The 19,482-nt window shown below is 25.5% G+C and overlaps 2 protein-coding genes and 1 non-coding gene across 3 annotated transcripts; 2 read left to right on the top strand and 1 right to left on the bottom strand.

Moving 5' to 3' along the window:
- The first annotated feature begins 6,112 nt into the window (after positions 1-6,112).
- LOC124928804 (glycine-rich cell wall structural protein 1-like) lies at positions 6,113-6,445 on the top strand. Its single transcript, XM_047469051.1, has one exon. It carries the CDS (start codon positions 6,134-6,136, stop codon positions 6,443-6,445), a length of 312 nt encoding a protein of 103 aa, XP_047325007.1. The 5' UTR covers positions 6,113-6,133.
- Positions 6,446-11,592: 5,147 nt separating this feature from the next.
- Positions 11,593-11,988, top strand: LOC124929970 (glycine-rich cell wall structural protein 1.0-like). The gene has a single exon (XM_047470345.1). The coding sequence runs from the start codon at positions 11,593-11,595 to the stop codon at positions 11,986-11,988; it is 396 nt and encodes a 131-aa protein (XP_047326301.1).
- A 3,662-nt stretch (positions 11,989-15,650) lies between these two features.
- Positions 15,651-15,730, bottom strand: TRNAL-UAG. The gene has a single exon. It is a non-coding gene; the product is annotated as a tRNA-Leu (tRNA).
- Positions 15,731-19,482: the final 3,752 nt, after the last annotated feature.

The raw sequence follows: 19,482 nt of genomic DNA, 5'->3' as shown, positions 1-19,482 counted from the left end.
ATTTTTTCTATTTTTCAGCACCGTGCTAATAACGCGAAGGTCGCATGTTTAATACATGTGAAAGTCATTTTTAATTTTAGACTTAAAAATAATATTTTTTATGGCTATTTATTTTTCTTTCTCTCATCTCGCAAGATATTAATGAATAACGGACACTCCTCGGATATCATCAAAAATCTCAAAACTCATTTTCACAATAATGTATACATTTTACAAAATACAGACTCTATTAATAGGAATGATGCTTTATAAATTCATTCATTTAGTTAATGTAGTCTTTTAAAACTAAAATCAAAACTATGGCATCTCAAAAGTTAAGGTTTTACTTACTTAAAACACATTTAAACTTGTTTCTCCTTAATTAATGATCTAATTTAAAAGGGTCATAAAAAAATTAATAACTATAATAGATATCTTAATCAAGAAACAGAAAATGTAGGTTTTACTTAAAATTAAGAACTATGATATTAAACTTGATGCAATAATATTTTTTATTTATTATAATATATTAAAAATTCATATTATTATAAATAAACTTAAACCTTTTATAAAATATGAAAATAAATAAATATATTAATAATTTTATATATTTTATTGTGTGTATTAATTTTTCAGTACGAATTTAGGGTGGAGTATAGTCAATGATACAAATACAATCCCTGTCACTATCGGTCCATAGTATAATTAGTATTACAAGGACTATTTATAAAAATACAATTACCAATCTAGTGAAGTTTCTAAGAAGAGAAGATAGATGAGCTTTATGTTGACTTTGTATTCTTTGATATTTACTATAATTTTAAGTTTTTCTTTTTTTTTTATCATATACGTAGGTGGTTAGTTATCATTTGACAAAATATTTTTTGGCGTTGTTTATCAACTCACGGATAAAGATAAATTTTATTGTCATTCAGAATACTTGATAGAGATTCTTCCAATACCGAATGATTCGTTTGTTTCGTTTACTCTATTTATTCACTCATCGTTATAGAACTCAAACGAGTTCTCATTTCGAGTACCTTAAAAAAAATTAAGATTGTTGATTCTTATTCATTTGAATTTTAATATTTATAAATTTGTCACTATTTAATATCTAGGTTCTAATTTAGTTATTTTAATTTATATATATATATATATATATATATATATATATGTTATTTTGTATTATTCACAAATTAATATTATATATATAACTCTTTATTTGAATTAATTAGAACTAATTACTTATTAAAAGATAATATTATTTTCTATTATAAATATTATAACTTATTATAAATTTATAATACCTTTAGTGGTAAAAATTATATGTAAATTATGAAGGTCTGGAGTATAATTATTATAAAATATTCTAATTATTTTGTTTCTATTAATAATACCATGCATATATATTTAGTTGTTTAATGAAACTTGAGAAATTGATATACCCAAAATACAATGGACGGATAAAACCAGAGAATTTGGGAGGATTCTAAATTACAAATATTTTGTACGGATACCATTCTTGAGAAGTATTTTTTTGACTAAGAAAATTAATGGTTTTGATTTGTAGATATTTTTTTTTTTTGTAGAGTTGTGACCACATGATTAATTAAATGATTTAAGATTTAAATAAAATATATATTATAAATTAGTTGAAAAAAATCACAAAGACAAAGAGAAATTGCAGCCACATTTCTAGGTATGAATATTCAAAGTATACTCTTGTGGGTTGGGTGTGCATATCTTTGTATATAAATATTCTAGCGTCCATTTGTTTTTTTTTTCAAATATTATATTAGAGAGAAGTTAAAGATTAAAAATGGCAAGACATCTTATAATTGGTGATAGTGTTGGTGTTTCATCAGTTGGTGCCTTTGGAACCGGGATCTTGTTATTGTGTATGATTGTGGCATCTATTTCTATTATATCAATGGTCATATTTGTATGTGGTGACGATAATTCATCATCTGGTCGAAAAAAATATGGCGGCGGTGGCGGCGGCTGTGGCACCGACGGTGGAGGTTGTGGTGGCGGGGGAGGCGGTTGTGGTGGGGGAGGTGGCGGAGGTTGTTAAAAGGGGACATTTGATTGCACATATGGGACATTGTTCCTTTGTCTTAATTAATATATCATATTAGTGAATATGGTTAATATTAAGAAATTAAGGCAGAATTATATATCTAAGACTTTTATAAATTATTTGAATGAAATAAGTCTCTCCTAAGAGACATATTTATAATGAATAGTGTTAGTTTTCTATGATTGAAATGAAATAAAATTAAATTTGTAAGGATTTGTTATTTGATAGTATCATTACTCTATCTTAATTAATTATAGTCTATTAAAAAAACTGATATATTGCCCAATTATTATAATATTAAAAATAATTAAATATATCACTAAAGAATTCACATTAAGTAAAACAAAATTGTATTATTTATTTATTATTTTTCAACATTCAGATTTGAGTTGATTTATATTTTTGTTAATTCTAACCTCTTAATTATTTGAATCAAAATTTTCGTCCCAAACTTTTACAATTCAAATAATATTCCCAGTTTTTAGTGAGTCGTTTACTATTTATACCAAATAATTGTCTTATTAATGATTTTTCAAGTCTTTGTAAATCATTTTATTAGCCGCAAATGAGATGAATTTTCTAAATTTTAAGTTTTTCTTTTTTGTTTACCGTATACGTAGATGGTTAGTTATCATTTGACAAAATATTTTTCGGCATTGTTTACCAACTCACGGATAAAGATAAATTTTATTATCATTCAGAATATTTGGTAGAGATTCTTCCAGTATCGAATGATTCGTTTGTTTCGTTTACTCTATTTTTTCACTCATCGTTATAGAACTCAAACGAGTTCTCATTTCGAGTACTAAAAAAAATTAAAATGGTTGATTCTTATTCATTTGAATTTTAATATTTATAAATTTGTCACTATTTAATATCTAGGTTCTAATTTAGTTATTTTAATTTATATAGATGTTATTTTGTATTATTCATAAATTAATTTTATATATATAACTCTTTATTTGAATTAATTAGAACTAATTACTTATTAAAAGATAATATTATATTCTATTATAAATATTATTACTTATTATAAATTTATAATACCTTTAGTGGTAAAAATTATATGTAAATTATGAAAGGTCTGAAGTATAATTATCATAAAATATTCTAATTATTTTGTTTCTATTAATAATACCATGCATTTATATTTAGTTGTTTAATGAAACTTGAGAAATTGATTTACCCAAAATACAATGGACCCAAAATACAATGGACGGATAAAACCAGAGAATTTGGGAGGATTATAAATTACAAATATTTTGTACGGATACCATTCTTGAGAAGTATTTTTTTGAGTAAGAAAATTAATTGGTTTTGTTTGAAGAAATTTCTATGTTAATGGATAAGACTCGTGGAATTGTATTTCTTTGTCCTATTTGTGAGATAAGATAAATAAATTATTAATATAATACAAATCATTTTAATAATGTTTAAATTTGAGATTTTTCTGAAAAAGAAGAATGTATATATAAAAAAAAACTCAAACCACGTGATGATCCGTACTTTAAAATCTCTCACCCTCATTAGTTTTATAATAATTTTACAGTTGAGTTTCGGTCAAACAATTGTTTTAACTTGTCAAACTATACATTTATGTGTTATATTGTGCTTGAAGGAGTTATACGAAAAATAGGAACACTACAAGCACGGCTAGTTAGGCATAAGGCGTGTTCAGACACGACACGACTGGGCAAAACCACGGCGTGCCCTTGCCTTCTTGTAAGTTTGTATAACTTTAAATCCCTCTGTAGTCAAATTCTTTATTGGTGTGGAACAATTTTGGAAGAAAATACTATAATTCACTTTTCTATATATATATATATATATATATATATATATATATATATATATATATATATATATATATATATATAAAATAAAACAATTATTTATTTGTAAAAAACAGTATTCTATATGCTTTATTTGTGGTCAGTTTGAAGAGGCACAAACAATACAGATACAAATAATGACCGCTCTCCAAACGTAACCCATTAAAAGGTTTGTTTAACAAGGTAGTTCAAAGTTGTTTAAGGAGGATTATAAATAAAACATTTGAGCATTGACTAATTGTATACGTTTATAAATTTTTAATATGTTTTATTAAGATATCATATTTAAATAAATAAATAAACTCATTCAAATTTTAAAATAATATATTAAATCAATCAAAGCTTTGACAAATTCTTTAGATGTTATTGGTCTGCACATATTTTTTTTTCACAAAATTATGAAAATAAATAATTTAACGTGTAAAACACTAATGCCTTTGGAAAAATAATCTAAGTTCCCATAAAAATTATACTGTTTTATACTCTAAATACTTTGTCAATTATTTTTTTTAAATACTTATACACTTTTTAATCCATTATTTTGTTAAGTTCTAATCCATCTAAAATAATTAATTTATGCCCTAACTTAAATATGAGGATAACAAAAACTATTTATAACAAATAAAAATAGTGCATTGATTATGGAAAATTGAAAAAATAAATTAAAAAAAGGAATTAAAATTAATTATACATACAAATTAATTTTATAATTATAAATAATCAATTGTGATTTATTTTTTGGAATTTTTAAAGTCGTCAAATTATAGATAAATAAAATCAAATGTTCAATAAAGAGCCAAAAAGACACTAAGCAAAATGCAATTTTTTATATTTTGTTAAATATATTATTTTAACAATATTTTTACTTTTCTGGATTTTATAAAAATTATTAAGACGCATTAAACAACAAAATAATACAATTAAATTAAATTGAAAAGTAATAGGTCTTAAAGTCATTAGGTCGGGTCACAGGGTGGTTCACGGCATTGGACGCGGTGCGGGAGCGGGCCTCGGTCACAGGTGCGGTGCACAGCTTCATCTTCCACCCCTAACCAGAACAGTAACGTCAAACAAGGGCTTTTGGGAATCCCTGTATTCGGCATCCACCTTCGAAATATTTGAACAGATGAAAATATTCATCGTGACATGAGGAGTACTTTGACATCAATTCGAAGGCATCATTCAAACGATAGAGGCCCTAACGAGTCTGGTCCGAAAAATGCAATATTAGACCAAAAACTGTAAGGCGTGAAAATGAGACCAAAACTCTTTCTTTTAACCAAAACTCTTATTAAACCTGTACTAATTCTTTATAGCTAGCCAAAACCTAACTAGAGAAGCTTAACCAAACTATGAACAAATAAAAAATCCAAAAATTTAATTATTTTTTTTAAAATAATAGAACCTGCCATCAGACTAAATTATCCCAAATTATCCCTATCACGTTATCTTGGGTTAGTAAACAATGTGGAAACAAATTATGATAAATGATAATATGACCATATATGATAAAACAATGAGGAACTTATATAAATTAAGTTAGTTTACATGTAACACAGTCTACACATGAAATTTCAAATAAGTCATTATTGAACAATTGAGAATTAACTTTAAATTTTGACAATTTCATTTTATTTGCTGTAGAAGAATGACGACACAACCTCAATATCACTAAAAACAATCGGAAAGTATAAACAGCAAACGACTCACCAAGAGTTGAGAGTATGGTTCAGATTACAAATTTCTGAGACGACAAATCCGATTTGACTAAAAATGGTGTCGACCCCAAAAAATACAACATCAACTCAAATCTAAGTGATAAAATAAAACTCTCGTATACTAAACCGCTATAGGAAGGATCAAGAAGAAAAAATATGCTATAGGAAGGATCAAGAAGAAAAAATATATTCTTTTTAAGAACATTTATTTATTAATATATACTATTTATAAAAAATCACTAAAATAGTGAAGTTTCTAAGAAGATAGACGGGATTTATGTTGACTTCTATGATGTGACCATTACAATGAAGATTTTTTTTATGGAGTCAAATTCTTTGTGACACCTATTCATAAAATGATTTCACACTTAAATAAAATATATATTAGAAATTAGTTGAAAAAAACAACAAAGAATGAATATTCAAAGTACTCTTGTGGGCTGGGTATATAAATATTGATGCATCCATTTGAGGTTTTCCAAACTATCAATAAAAGTTCATTTTATAGAGGTTGAAGATTAAAAATGGTGCGAAAGTTTATCATTGGTGATAGTGTTGATAATAGTCTTTCATCTGTTGGTACATTTGGAAGCGGGTTCCTCTTATTGTGCATGATTGTGATATCTCTTTCTATTATATCAATGGTTATATTTGCATGTGGCAGCGACGACGATTCATCTTCTGGTCGTCGCAAAAAACGTGATGATGCTGGTGGCGTTGATTGCGGTTGTTGCGGTGACATTTGCAGTGGTGGCGGGGGTGACGGCGGAGGCGGTGACGGAGGAGGTGGCGGTTGTGGTGGTGGAGGCGGTTGTGGTGGTGGCGGCGGCGGTTGATTTGGGCACATTTGGTTCCACATGTGAACAATATCTTTTAAAAATTGATTGGTGTTAATTTTAAAAAATATTTTTTTTATTTTTAAAATACTTAAAATGTATTGTAATATTTAAGTTAATAAGTTGAATGTTAGAGTTGAAGAGAATATATAAGATAACATTTAATAATATTAATTTTAATTATAAAATAAACCAATCAAACAAGAATAAAGGTTATTTTACCGAATCAATTATTCCCTTGACCGTGTCTCATTTCCTTATCTTAATTATTATTTAGAGTTTACTGGGAATTAGTTAATATTTTTTTTTTTTAAATTGAAACGTTTTTTCATTATTAATTCCGATGTCCCTGAGTAAATTAACCAAATGATAGCCACAAGACCTCTGCAAACATTAAATATTGTATTTTTAATGTCATTTTATACAAACTAATAAGATATAGGTTACAAAAATGTTAATATTAGACTAATTTAAATAATACATAATTTGAAATAGAGTAAACAAACCTAAAATTGTTATGATTAAATAATACAAAGTGGTGGAGAACCACTTAAAGTGTTTTAAACCCTAAATTGTCATATTATTAAACCATACAAAGTGGTGGAGAACGCTTAAAGTGATTTAAAATAAAAATAGAAAAATTTGACTAATAGGAATTGATTCTTCAGTTGATTTGTTCAGTTTACTAAAATATTTTACTAAATATTTCTTATAGTCTTGGAAGCAATAGTGATGATTGGAAAGGATTATCAATAGAAAAATTAAAAAAATAGCGACAAGTTTAACTACTATCAATGTTAATCTTTAGAGATAGTAATTTAACCAAATAAAAAAATACCAAAATTCGTTATTGATGAATAAATATGATATTGATAGGTTACTTGTAAAAAAAACATTTGTGTTGATTAACATCTTGTGACATCCATTACAACTATTTAATTTGACATCATATTTAATATTTTCTGAATAACTCATAAATATTTGTATTTTTATGTCTTTTATTTTTTTTTTTAAGAATAAGAATAAGACTCAAATAGAAACAAAAATATGATCAAAACATAAAAATAAATATAACAATAAATTGTAGAATGACATACCACATTCATGATCCTCCACTTCCGCTGAGATTCTGAGAATCACCCCGTAATATTTTGATATCTTAGGTAGACTCTTTTTACCGAACTACTTTTGTGGGGATAAATAAATTTAAATAATTAAATAAATAAAAAACAAAAAAATCTTTTATTTGGCGGGCCGAAAATCATCCAATTGGACTAAGCACGGCCTCGCAAAGGATTGCCAAAGTTAGGCATGACATTTTAGTCCAACTTGGAAACAAGGAGTGGCCCAGTTTTTTTAGAAAAATATATATTAAAATTTTGATTAATATTTTACAATTTTAAAATTTTAAAGAAAGGTTAAATAATAGTCTATTTAAATTAAACTCTTAATCTTTTAAATTGAGAATATTAAGATTAAACGATTTTATAAATAGTTTCAGTTTTAAATTTTATTTTATTTTATATTAACCATTAATTTATATTTATGAATTAAAATAAAGTTATTATTTATTAAAAATAAATAAACTAATATAATTAATTTTGTAGTATAACTTTTTTTTATAATTTCATTTATTTATTATTATTTTAATTAATTTTGTAGTATAATTATTTATTATTATTTTTAATTAATTTTAAATTTAAATATATATAATTTTGTAAATTGTTAATGTATTATATATAATTAATGTTTTTTTAAAATTAAATTTTACGAATTTAAGTAAACTATCTGTTTTACGAGTTTACAATTATCCAACGATTTTAAATAAAATCTCAATTTTAAATATACGTAGAATAAAAAATAAATATAAAATTGGTGAGTTAATATGTAATAAATAACTTTTTATTTAGTTTTCTATTAAACAAATCAGTGTTACATGGTACCTTTAAGCTTAGGTCAAATAATTTTGATTAATATTTATTGAAGTATCCGAAGCAATATCAACACCTTGCTTATTGTCACGTAATTTGATCACGAACCATTTTTTTTTTATTGTTTTCTTTTATCCATTCCCTTCATTGTGCATTTTTTTTCTTTTTTATTCAATTATCCGAAAATTTTCATTAAAAGCCGTTCAGAATTATTGACAAGGTTAAATTATTATTATTTATTATTTTAAGTTTAGAACGATGGGTTCTATCCCGTTAGGCGTGGTCTTAAGATTGTGTTTCGTGTCCAACCCAAAACACAATTTTGAAATTAAAAGATACCATTAGGGGATGAGAATTATGATTTGTTCCGCGATTTTCGATCTAAATTTTCTTATTCGAGGTGGTTTGACATATAAATAACCAGAGATGGGGGCAAAGATGATATTCGTGTCTTCTACCCTGATTCTCCAAGAAAAATAATAAATACAATTAAATATATAAATCGTATATATATCCTTATCTATTATTCATATTTTATAAAAGATTTAAGTTTATTATTTTATATTAATATGGATTTTTAATATATTATAAAAACATTTTTAAATAATTTTACGTAGAAAAAATATATTATTTTAAAAAATATGATATAAACAATGTCATGAGGCAAGATAAGAGTAATAGTAAAAAAAATCTCCGAAGTAAAACGGAACAAGAATAATAAATGCTCCCGATCTTATTCTTTTCGAAGCCCTCTATTGTGTAATTAATGCATATATGCTTAGAGCATCTCCAATGGAGCTGCAAAATGAAACCCAAAATGGGATCAGCAGCTCCAATAGTACGCAAAACGGAAACCAGAAATGGGATATCCCATACTCCCTCTCCAAATACTGCATATATGCGTTGTTCCTGTAGTAGATCGCATATATATAATTTTTTTTTACTTTTTAACCCTTGAACTTTTATTTCATCAATTTTATATATTAAACTTATTTATATAATTAATTTATATATTTTATTTATATTTTAATTTATTTATATTTTAATTTGTTTATATGTTTTATTTATTTATATGTTTTATTTATTTATATTTTATTTTTATCTTATATTTTATATTAAGTTTATTTATATAATTATTAATTTAATTTATATAATATTTTTTATATAACATAAATTTATAATATAATTTAAAAAAATTATAATAATATTAAAAAAAATTACTTATATATATATATATATTATATATAATTATAAAAATTACCAAATACATTACAATAATACACAAAATACAAAGTTCTTCATAAATTAAAATAATACATCAATACAACAAAATAAAAATACACATACAAATTATGAAACAAACAACTAATATTTAATAATATGGCAAATCCGCATTGTTTCCTCCAATATCATTGAAATATTGACCAAATGTATCAGTTTGAAATGCATTTGATTGGACTTGTTGCGCTCTTTTTTATTTCAATCTCATATGTATTTTTTTTGTTCATGTATTGTAATTTTTGAATTTTTAATAAATTTTTATAATTAATTTATATTTAAGTTTAAAATATTTGGATGATATTATAATATTGTGGTGTAATTTATAAGTTTGTAAAAGATATAGGTGATATTAAAAAGTTATAAAAATTGATGTAAGAAAGAATATTATAAGAATATTCTTTTGGGTTTGAAAATGTATTTTTCAGTTGGAGTAGAATTACTGTTTGATGTGGCATTTACACAAAATGAGTTTGAAAATGAATTTTTCAATTGGAGATGGTTTTATACATCAACTGCTAATTATATTTTTGTATTACTAGATATTAAATATAATTCTCTTTCAACTAATATTCCAACCCAAAAAACAAATTCTCAATGTTTGACTCTTATTTTTATTAATGCAAGTTTGTTTTTAAAAAAAAAAATGTAAAAGGATCAAACAAATTAAGATACACTTTATGGTAATTAAGGTGTAAAATAAATTGAAGTTTTAATAAATATATAATATGGTACACAAATTTAAATTGTTATTGTTGAACTTTACAAACTCATTTTTCTTAATTTTAACTTGATAAATATTTTATAAGCATTTTATTTTCTGATGAGAAAGAAGGACGTGAATATATTAATTTTCTTTTCTAAATAAGTATTTTTTTTAAACCATCCTTTTGTATTTAATTCATTTATATAATTGTTAACCCTATGGTAAGGCATGCTAAATTTTGTGTATCATCTTATATATATGTGATTGTTTAATTAATTTGATTGGAGTTCTTAAAATGATTCAATTTAAGTCATGAAATGTGAAAATTTATTCAATTTTATGGTTCTTAATTTTAAAGCGTAAAATTCACCACAAGTTTAATGTCGAATTCAAGTCTTTGTAAACTATTTAAAAAAAGGTTCATAGTTTGTATGATAACTTAATTTGATTTTTTTTTACTCTTATTAATTTGTTACAAGTCAAGTCAAGTCAAGAATTAATTATTTTAATTATTGAATCATTCTTCCTCTTAGCGTGCTTGGTTTAGTAAAGATTTGTTAAATGTTAATTTCATGGTATATTAATTAATACTAATGGCTTACCAATTCATGTGCACCATTTCTCTATGTTAATTTCCTAGAGCTTACTTATAATAATATGTCAAACTAAATAAATTAGCCATTTCAAATTAAATATATCCCAACAAGTGTCATATAAAATGATAATCAAACATAAGAGATTTTTTAAAAAAAGATTTTTTCATCATTCCTCGTTTTTGTTTGAAAAATATTTAAAACATACTTAATAAAGAATCTTTTGCCATAAGAATATTCATTAAATCATTAAAATACAATAAATACAAAATTTTATGTAGACCAATATTATATCATTCTACATATAAGAAATTTAAGAAAAATGAGACTATTATTTTTATATTGACCCCTATGAAATTAATCACATTGTAAAGTGGAAAAATTAGCTAATATAAATCAAGTTATAACAATATTTTTATAATTAATTACTGAATTTACATATTATTTTATGTTATTCTTTGTGGAATGCATAATTAATCTATGGTTTGCTGGATGAGACCAAAGAAATTTCCAGACATATTTCGGGCTATCATATATATTAAAACTCTTTATAAGACTGATCATATATCTTTGTCTATAAATCCTTGTATTCATTAGGGTTTTTTGTCAAAAGTTCTATCAACATTAATAATAATAAAAATGGTGCGACAAATTATAATTGATCATGTTGGTAACATTAATAGTGATCTTTCATCAATAGGATCATCTGAAAATGGGTTATTCTTTTTAGTGATGATTGTGGTATCTGTTTCTATTATATCAATGGTCATATTTGTATGTGTTGAAGCTAACTATCCTTTTGACGAAAAAGAAGGCAATAATAATCAACCTGTTGGAGGTGGAGTCGGCGGTGGCAACATTACTAGGAGCGGAGGAGTTGGCGGTGCAGATGCAGGTGGAGGTGGAGGTGGTGGTGGTGATGATGGTGGTTGTGGGTGTTTCCCTGGATGTGATGGTTGCGGTGACGGTGGTGATGGTGACGGTGGTGACGGTGGTGGCGGTGGTTGTGGAGGTTGCGGAGGTTGTGGAGGTTGAAAGATCGAGTTGGATTATATTAATCCTTTGTGATTATATAAATTTGCATATTTTAAATATGTCAATATATACTATGTGTGTTGATGTTAGATGTGGAAAACTTGTATATATGAATGTGTGATAGCCCTTTAATCACAAAACACTAAACATAGGTATGTTTGTAACAATAATCTCTACATGTTTTATAATAAGATATTATAAAGTGTGAATTATGTTATGATTATAATTAAGTTAATAATTAATGGTTTGAACGTTAATTTCCACATATTATAAGCTTATTTGAACTTAAAGATGTTGGAATGAAATTTATTTACAAAGAAGCGAAGGTTGACTTAATCGTGATTAACCACGAAGTCTAGTTACTATTTACGTATCTAACTTAATCCCTTATTTTTATACTTTGTCTTCTTTATTCTACGCGCGGAGACATATAGATGTTCTTTTTGTTCTTTTTTTAGTCTCGATAATCGCTCTTGTCTTACAAGTCTAAGTAGCTAAGAATCTTCTTTCTCGTTAGTCTTGTTCAAAGCTTAGCCGCACTGATGAAGGTGAATACTCCTTTTAAGTGATTTGGTTCTTTCACTCCGGTTTGAGAGTTCGGATTCGTAGGACCTTAGTTTCCCTCCAATAGCCATCCTTACATGGATACAGAAGTGTGTTTGCCAAGACTATTAGATTCTCCATTCCTTATTAGAGTTCGGAAATTGTCCAGAATCATTGGATTCATTAAAATAAGTTAACCTCTTCACAATTTTTCAGTGAAATCTTGCTTAAACCTAATACATCGAATACAATTATTTGGCGTGGCGATTTAAGATATTTCAAGCTCTTGCCCCTTTATTCCAGCATCTTCACCTATATTATAGGCACTTGAAAGAATGTTTTGAGATAGAAAGTTAATAACTTAGTTCATTTTCACGGTAGAAAATGTGAAGTACATTGTATTAACGAACTATGTCTACCTAAGTCGTCGCAAGATACTAGTTAATTTTTTAGTTGACTTTACATAGTTAGTTGATGAATTAAGAAAGATTAGAAGATTAATGTGACATAAAATAGGTTATTCTTAATATCTTAATTCTTTCAACTAGACCACTAATTTTATAAAAAAAAACAAATGATTCGTTCTTTCCAGCTAGCTCCGATAATACTTACTTGATTTTAGGAGAAATCATTTCAACTTAATAAAATGATAAAATTAATTTTTAAAATTAAAGTTAAAATAGTCTAAATTTATTACTCCGTTACTGTTTTTTTAACTAAATAATCTTTTATAACCTTAAATAAATAAAGTTTGTAAGGAATAATTAGTAGTTTGTTTATTCAATTTGGATTGCTGAGTCATTCATGATATTGCTCTCTTAAAAGTTATGAAATAATTTCATGACTCATATAAAAAATTTAAACTGTTAAGTCTAGTCATGTGAGTCTTTTATTTATATTTCTCTATATAAAAATATGTTAAAAATATATCATATATATATATATATATATAATATTTATTAATATAATTTGAGTTATGTATATTATCATAACACAATTGTTATTCTAAGATTCCTTCTCCAAATTTTATTAAGTTGGTTTTGGGAGTTCATATATATATATATATATATATATATATATATATATATAATATTTATTAATATAATTTGAGTTATGTATATTATCATAACACAATTGTTATTCTAAGATTCCTTTTCCAAATTTTATTAAGTTGGTTTTGGGAGTTCATAACTTCTTCTTTGTTTTTAGAATTTTCTATTTTTTAATCTATCGGTTTATTTGGTCTATTTTGATATTTGTTTTCTCATTTTTTTTTATGTAATTCTTAATTTCTTTGTATTTAGATGGCTTATCTTTTATATAATACATATTATTTTAATATATATATATATATATATATTATTTCATAATACATTGATCACTTTTTAAATAATAAAAAATATACAATTGACAAAACAAACAAATATTATTTAAGTTTAATATATATAATAGTCTTGTGTGTTGCAAGATTGTGATAAAAAATATTGATACATAGCAAAAACAATTCAATAAAATATTTTAGACACACAAGTTTGGACAAATATATTAAAGAAAATAAATACAAGAGAGATACGATAAACAATTAATTAAAAATTAAACAATCATTTATTAATTAAATAATATAATTGGTTTATTGATAATTAACTCAAAACAAGACCGAATCAAATTTGATTGCTTTAGTAACCAGGACTAGATATAGCCTCCACTTGAATCATTTGCTTGCAACCCAAATCACATGTATCATTGTCAAAAAAAAAAAATATATTATTATGAATTTATAATATATTTTTGTTATGTTAATATTATTAATTATGATATTATATTGGTTATTTAAAATTATTTATCATTACATTTTAGGTCACATTATCAAATTATATAATTTAAAATTATCAATTAAACTTTTTATAATACAAATTTATTATATATATATACATTTACACATATTGATAACTCAATCTTTCCTATAATGAAATCAAATCAAATCAAATTATTTTTCAATAATTCACTCTATTTAACCTAATTTTGATGACTAGAATTCATCCCTACTTATCTATTATAACAGTTAATGAAAATGGATTGAGATTCATTTAGGTTATTTGTATATATTTATTAGTTTTAACATTCAACTCATTATTAATCAAATATATATTTTATTTTATTTATCAAATTAATTTTTCAATATATATTAATTTTATATTTTTCTGAAATACATTATTTTTTAACAAGACTAAGATGCTTTGACTAGATACTATTTTATTTTATTACATTTTTTTAATGTAGATGTTTGACAAATTTTCTGATCGATCTAATTTGACTTTTCATTCTTTAAGCAATGTGGAAGGCACGAAGGTATAACGTAGGTTCCATCCAATGTACATTTCATTCTTATAATTAATTAATTAATATTGGAAGGTCAAGAACAATGAAATTTCTAGCCATATTTCGGCTATCATTTTGTATATAAGTTCATGCTTGCAATCAATAGCTATAGAGATCGAGGAAGGTAGATTGAAGAATTAATAATAATGGTTCGACAACTTATTGATTTTCGTGGTCGCGGTTTTTCATCAGTTGGGGGATCTAGCATTAGCAGTGGCTTCATGCTTATATGCATGGTTGTGGTATCTCTTTCGATTATATCAATGGTTATATTTGCATGTGGCCAAAAATCTGGTCGCAAAAAACGATATGGTGCAGGTTATACTGGCGGTGGCGGAGGTTGTGGAGGCGGCGGAGGTTGTGGAGGCGGTGGTGGTGGTTGTGGAGGTGGCGGTGGAGGTTGAAAGGGGACATGATCAGTTTAATAGATTCATTTATGTTTATATATGCTAATGAATGAGTTTTTTTCTTCTTGAAAGTATAAAATAACTTGTATAATAAACTGATTGGAGCAAACAAAATTAATCAAATAAAGATAAATCTTTTATGTTTAGCTAACTCAATATTCACTCTATAGCTTATTTTTGTTGAAAAAAATTAGTATATTAAAATAAAAATAAAAATTGACATACAAAATTAATCTAATAAAGAAAAATATTTTTGTTTAGCTAACTCAATATTCACTCTATAGCTTATTTTTGTTGGAAAAAAAAAGAGTATATTAAAATAAAATAAAAAATTGACAGCTGTGGGATTTGAACCCACGCCCTTTCGGACCAGAGCCTAAATCTGGCGCCTTAGACCGCTCGGCCAAACTGTCTTGTAATTATTAAATATTTATGATAAATACTAAACAACCTTTCAATATGTAGAAATAATAATTTACAACTAACACTCATTTGACATTATTTTTTCTAAATTTCAACTTTAATTTATCACAAGTTTAACTAATAAGTTTATAAATATGTAGATTATTAAGGTTATTTTAATATAATATTAAACTAATTATTATAAATAGGGTATTCTTCCCTAAAAAATATCATAATCAGCCTTCTAAATCTTATATTTAGATTGATCATTGATTCCAATATAAATAAGATAATATTTATATACTTTTTTTAATAAGTTATAAGATTGAACTTATTAAAGTATAAAAAACAGATATGTAAAAAACAATAGTTTAAAATCAAGTAGAATTATATAAGTTAATACATTAATTGAACTTTTTCATGTAATCATAGACTTTTATTACTTCTAAGACTCAAATTGATCATTAAAATAACACGTTTAGCTAGATAAATCTATTTAAAGGTTGTTCGGTAGTGGATAGGAGAACCTAATAAATTCCATTACAAAAAATAAATAATTATAATATTAAATATTGAATGAGAATCCATTTTAAATTAAATTGAAACCACCTCAAATACAACCATAAATATGATTTTTTGTGTTATTTCCTAATTCCTATTCTAAAACATAATTTCACTCACGTTAAAAAAAATGCATATTCGTCTCCTCTTCTATCATAGATGAATATTCACAGTCTCATTGAGGTCCTGGATTCGAGTCTATCATACGACAAGTTATGCACCTGATTAAATGGTTAAGTGTGTTTGCGGGTTATATAATTAACTTGCGGGGATTAACCGCACTTTAATTTAAAAACAGAACTCAGCATTTTATAATAAAAAAAAAAAAATCTTATGCATTTGCAGATAGGGAAGAACTCAAGCAAATCTTGGTAGAAAAATACATCATTGGTATTTTCAATCATTGGGTCTAAATCCAGATACACCTTTAACAAGACAAAGACATAGAATTGCTCGATCTTCCACAATTTCTTTAAATGTCCTTACAATTTTAAATTTTGGATCAAGTGTATGTAGATTAATGGTTAACACTAAGAAATGGAATCATATTAAGGAGGATATAGGCTATATATCAGAACTCTTAAAATCATGTCCCCGATTAAGGTGTGAATGATCCTGAGAACTAAGGGAAATAATTTCTTTTCAAATCTTTACAAGTATAAGTTTGCAACATGTAGTTATGAGATTTGGAAGGATAGGAACTGCAGAATGTTTTGGAGCAAGAATAAAAGCCATTAAGAAATAGTAAAAGTGATCCAAGAATGATGAAAAAAAATGTTAAATACATAAGTGATTATGGATGTAACTAGAAGTAATAGGTTTCATTTCAAAGTGTTTAACAAACTTTTATTAATGCCAATTTAATAATCTAAGGTTGTGATTTCAGGTGTATTCAGCCAAACACATGTGGAGCTAGATCTGGATCAAGATACAAAAAGTATTTTCATGTTCAAGCTATTGAGATAGAATGTTCTAAAATGAGCAATTGATATCAGAAATTAGCTCAGAAAATAGCAGATAACTACAATAAGACATATAATAATGTTCTCAAAACATCAAATCACTCGGAATTGGTCTCAAAATATTCCCAACATCATTTATGATTGAGAAGTTCATTGAGTCACCATTCTTGGACTAGAGCACAAGAAAAGAGATTCATTTTTTTTAAATTTTAACATTAGAATTATGTATTTTATTTAGGTTGATTATTCTTTTTGTTTCGATATAAACTTATAAATGATCTTGGGATCAAATTCAAATAAAAAAAAATTGAAGAAGCATATAGTATTAAAGAACACGTGAACTTAAGATATATAAAATTCGATTTTTGTACATAACGTGCATTCCTAGAAAGTTCTTGAAACTTTTGGCTAAGCCAGAATCGAGTTTTAAAGTTTCTTTAAAATTTTCTAAAACTAAAAAAGTTTGGAGTAAATCTTAATGACGATATTGGGTGGAATAGGATTGAAGGCTTAAACTTGGGGCTTGTTCTCTTCGTCTTCAATTGGAGGACCTATTTGTAGTAGGCATGAGCCAAGCAAGTGGCTAACTCAGTGTAATTTAGGACAAATGTCATTTCTTGACTCATCTGTTTTGGTTAAGAAATGATGATGTTGAAGTTCATTCTCAAAAAAAGTGGATGTCGTTATCCATACGTCGCGAGGAGTAATATGAAGCTTTGGTCGCGGACGCGCGATGAGTCACTTGGATGCTCGGTTAGCGGGTGATATTGTAGCCTTGTGTGTTGACATGGGCGTTGGCCCTTCCGTTTGGTCACATGATTGCACACCTAGTTTTTCGAGGCTAAGTCTTGTTGGTTTGTACCAAACTGTTTAAAATTTAATTATTTTGGGATAAAAATTAATATAATATTTTTCAAAATAAATATTTGTTTTAATTTTAATTATTTTAAATCTTATGAATATAAAATTTATCTAAAATAATTATTTATATTTTGGCCTTAATTTTAATTATTTATGAAACACCATTTATCTTGAAGAATTATTTATTTTTTCATATATTTTAATTATTTTAGGATTAATTGATACAATATTATCTCAAAATATTATTTATTTAAATTTTAATTATCTTGACATTAATGGATACAACATTATTTGAAGATAATTACTTATTTTTATCCCTTAATCAGTTTAAAATTATTTTAAAGAATCATAATTTATTTGAAAATTTCATAAATTTGTAGAGATAAAATTGGTGTTCACAATTTTTTTTTTAAAAAAGGTTCATAGTTTGTGGATATATTAGGAAAATTTTACTAAAATTTCCTTAATTAATTTGTTACAAGTCGAGTCAAGAGTTAATTTTTTAATTATTGAATCATTCTTCCTCTTAGCGTGCTTGTTTTAGTAAAGAATTGTTAAATATTAATTTAATGTATATTAATTAATACTACGTAAGGCTTACCAATTCATGTGCACCATTTCTATGTGTTAATTTCTTAGAACTTACTTATAATACGTCAGACTAAATAAATTAACCATTTCAAATTAAATACATCCCAACAAGTGTCATATATAAATATAACTAACATATGAGATTTTTTTAACTTTAAACAGATTTTTTTCATTATTCCTCATTTATGATTGAAAAATTAAAACATCCTTAATAAAGAATCTTTTGTTAATAAGAATATTCATTAAATCAGTAAATACATAAATTTATGTAGATCTTTATACCTGACGGCAATAAAAGGTGAAGCCTTTACGAGAGGTATTGGATTTGAACCAGTCAGCGATAAATTCTGCGTCTGTTTAAATGGTTAAGTGTGTTTGTAAACTATGTGTTTAATCTCCTTGTAGCCATATTTTACCCCACCAAGATAGTTCAGTGGTAAGAGTCGACTTATAACCTAATTTTTTCATATTCGGTCTGGGGTTATGTTTTTGTGTCATACCCAAAATTGTCAACCCTACCTGGAATGAATTTTTTATTTTTGTTTTTATTTTTATTTTTATTTATTTATTTAGCATAGATGTGTCCAGAGCTGGCTTGGATAAATCCAGAAAACTCTCGGGGGCTAGGACAGTCCACTCCTTTGGACAGCCCATTTGTAAAATGTATTAAGCTATTTAGTTAAATTTATTTGTAATATTAAACCTAAAATGTTGTAGCTTGATGATTCAATATAGAAATTTATAACTTTTATAATATATGGTTATAAGTTCAAATTTCACCCAAATAA

Source organism: Impatiens glandulifera, chromosome 3, assembly GCF_907164915.1.
Source record: "Impatiens glandulifera chromosome 3, dImpGla2.1, whole genome shotgun sequence".
Lineage (NCBI taxonomy): Eukaryota > Viridiplantae > Streptophyta > Magnoliopsida > Ericales > Balsaminaceae > Impatiens > Impatiens glandulifera.
The sequence above is the reverse complement of the archived record's forward strand: the minus strand, read 5'-3'. Positions and strand labels throughout refer to the sequence as shown.

What these genes read in the sequence shown, in the direction of transcription:
- LOC124928804 (XM_047469051.1), top strand. Translation starts at nt 6,134, where the DNA reads ATGGTGCGAAAGTTTATCATTGGTGATAGTGTTGATAATAGTCTTTCA.
- LOC124929970 (XM_047470345.1), top strand. Translation starts at nt 11,593, where the DNA reads ATGGTGCGACAAATTATAATTGATCATGTTGGTAACATTAATAGTGAT.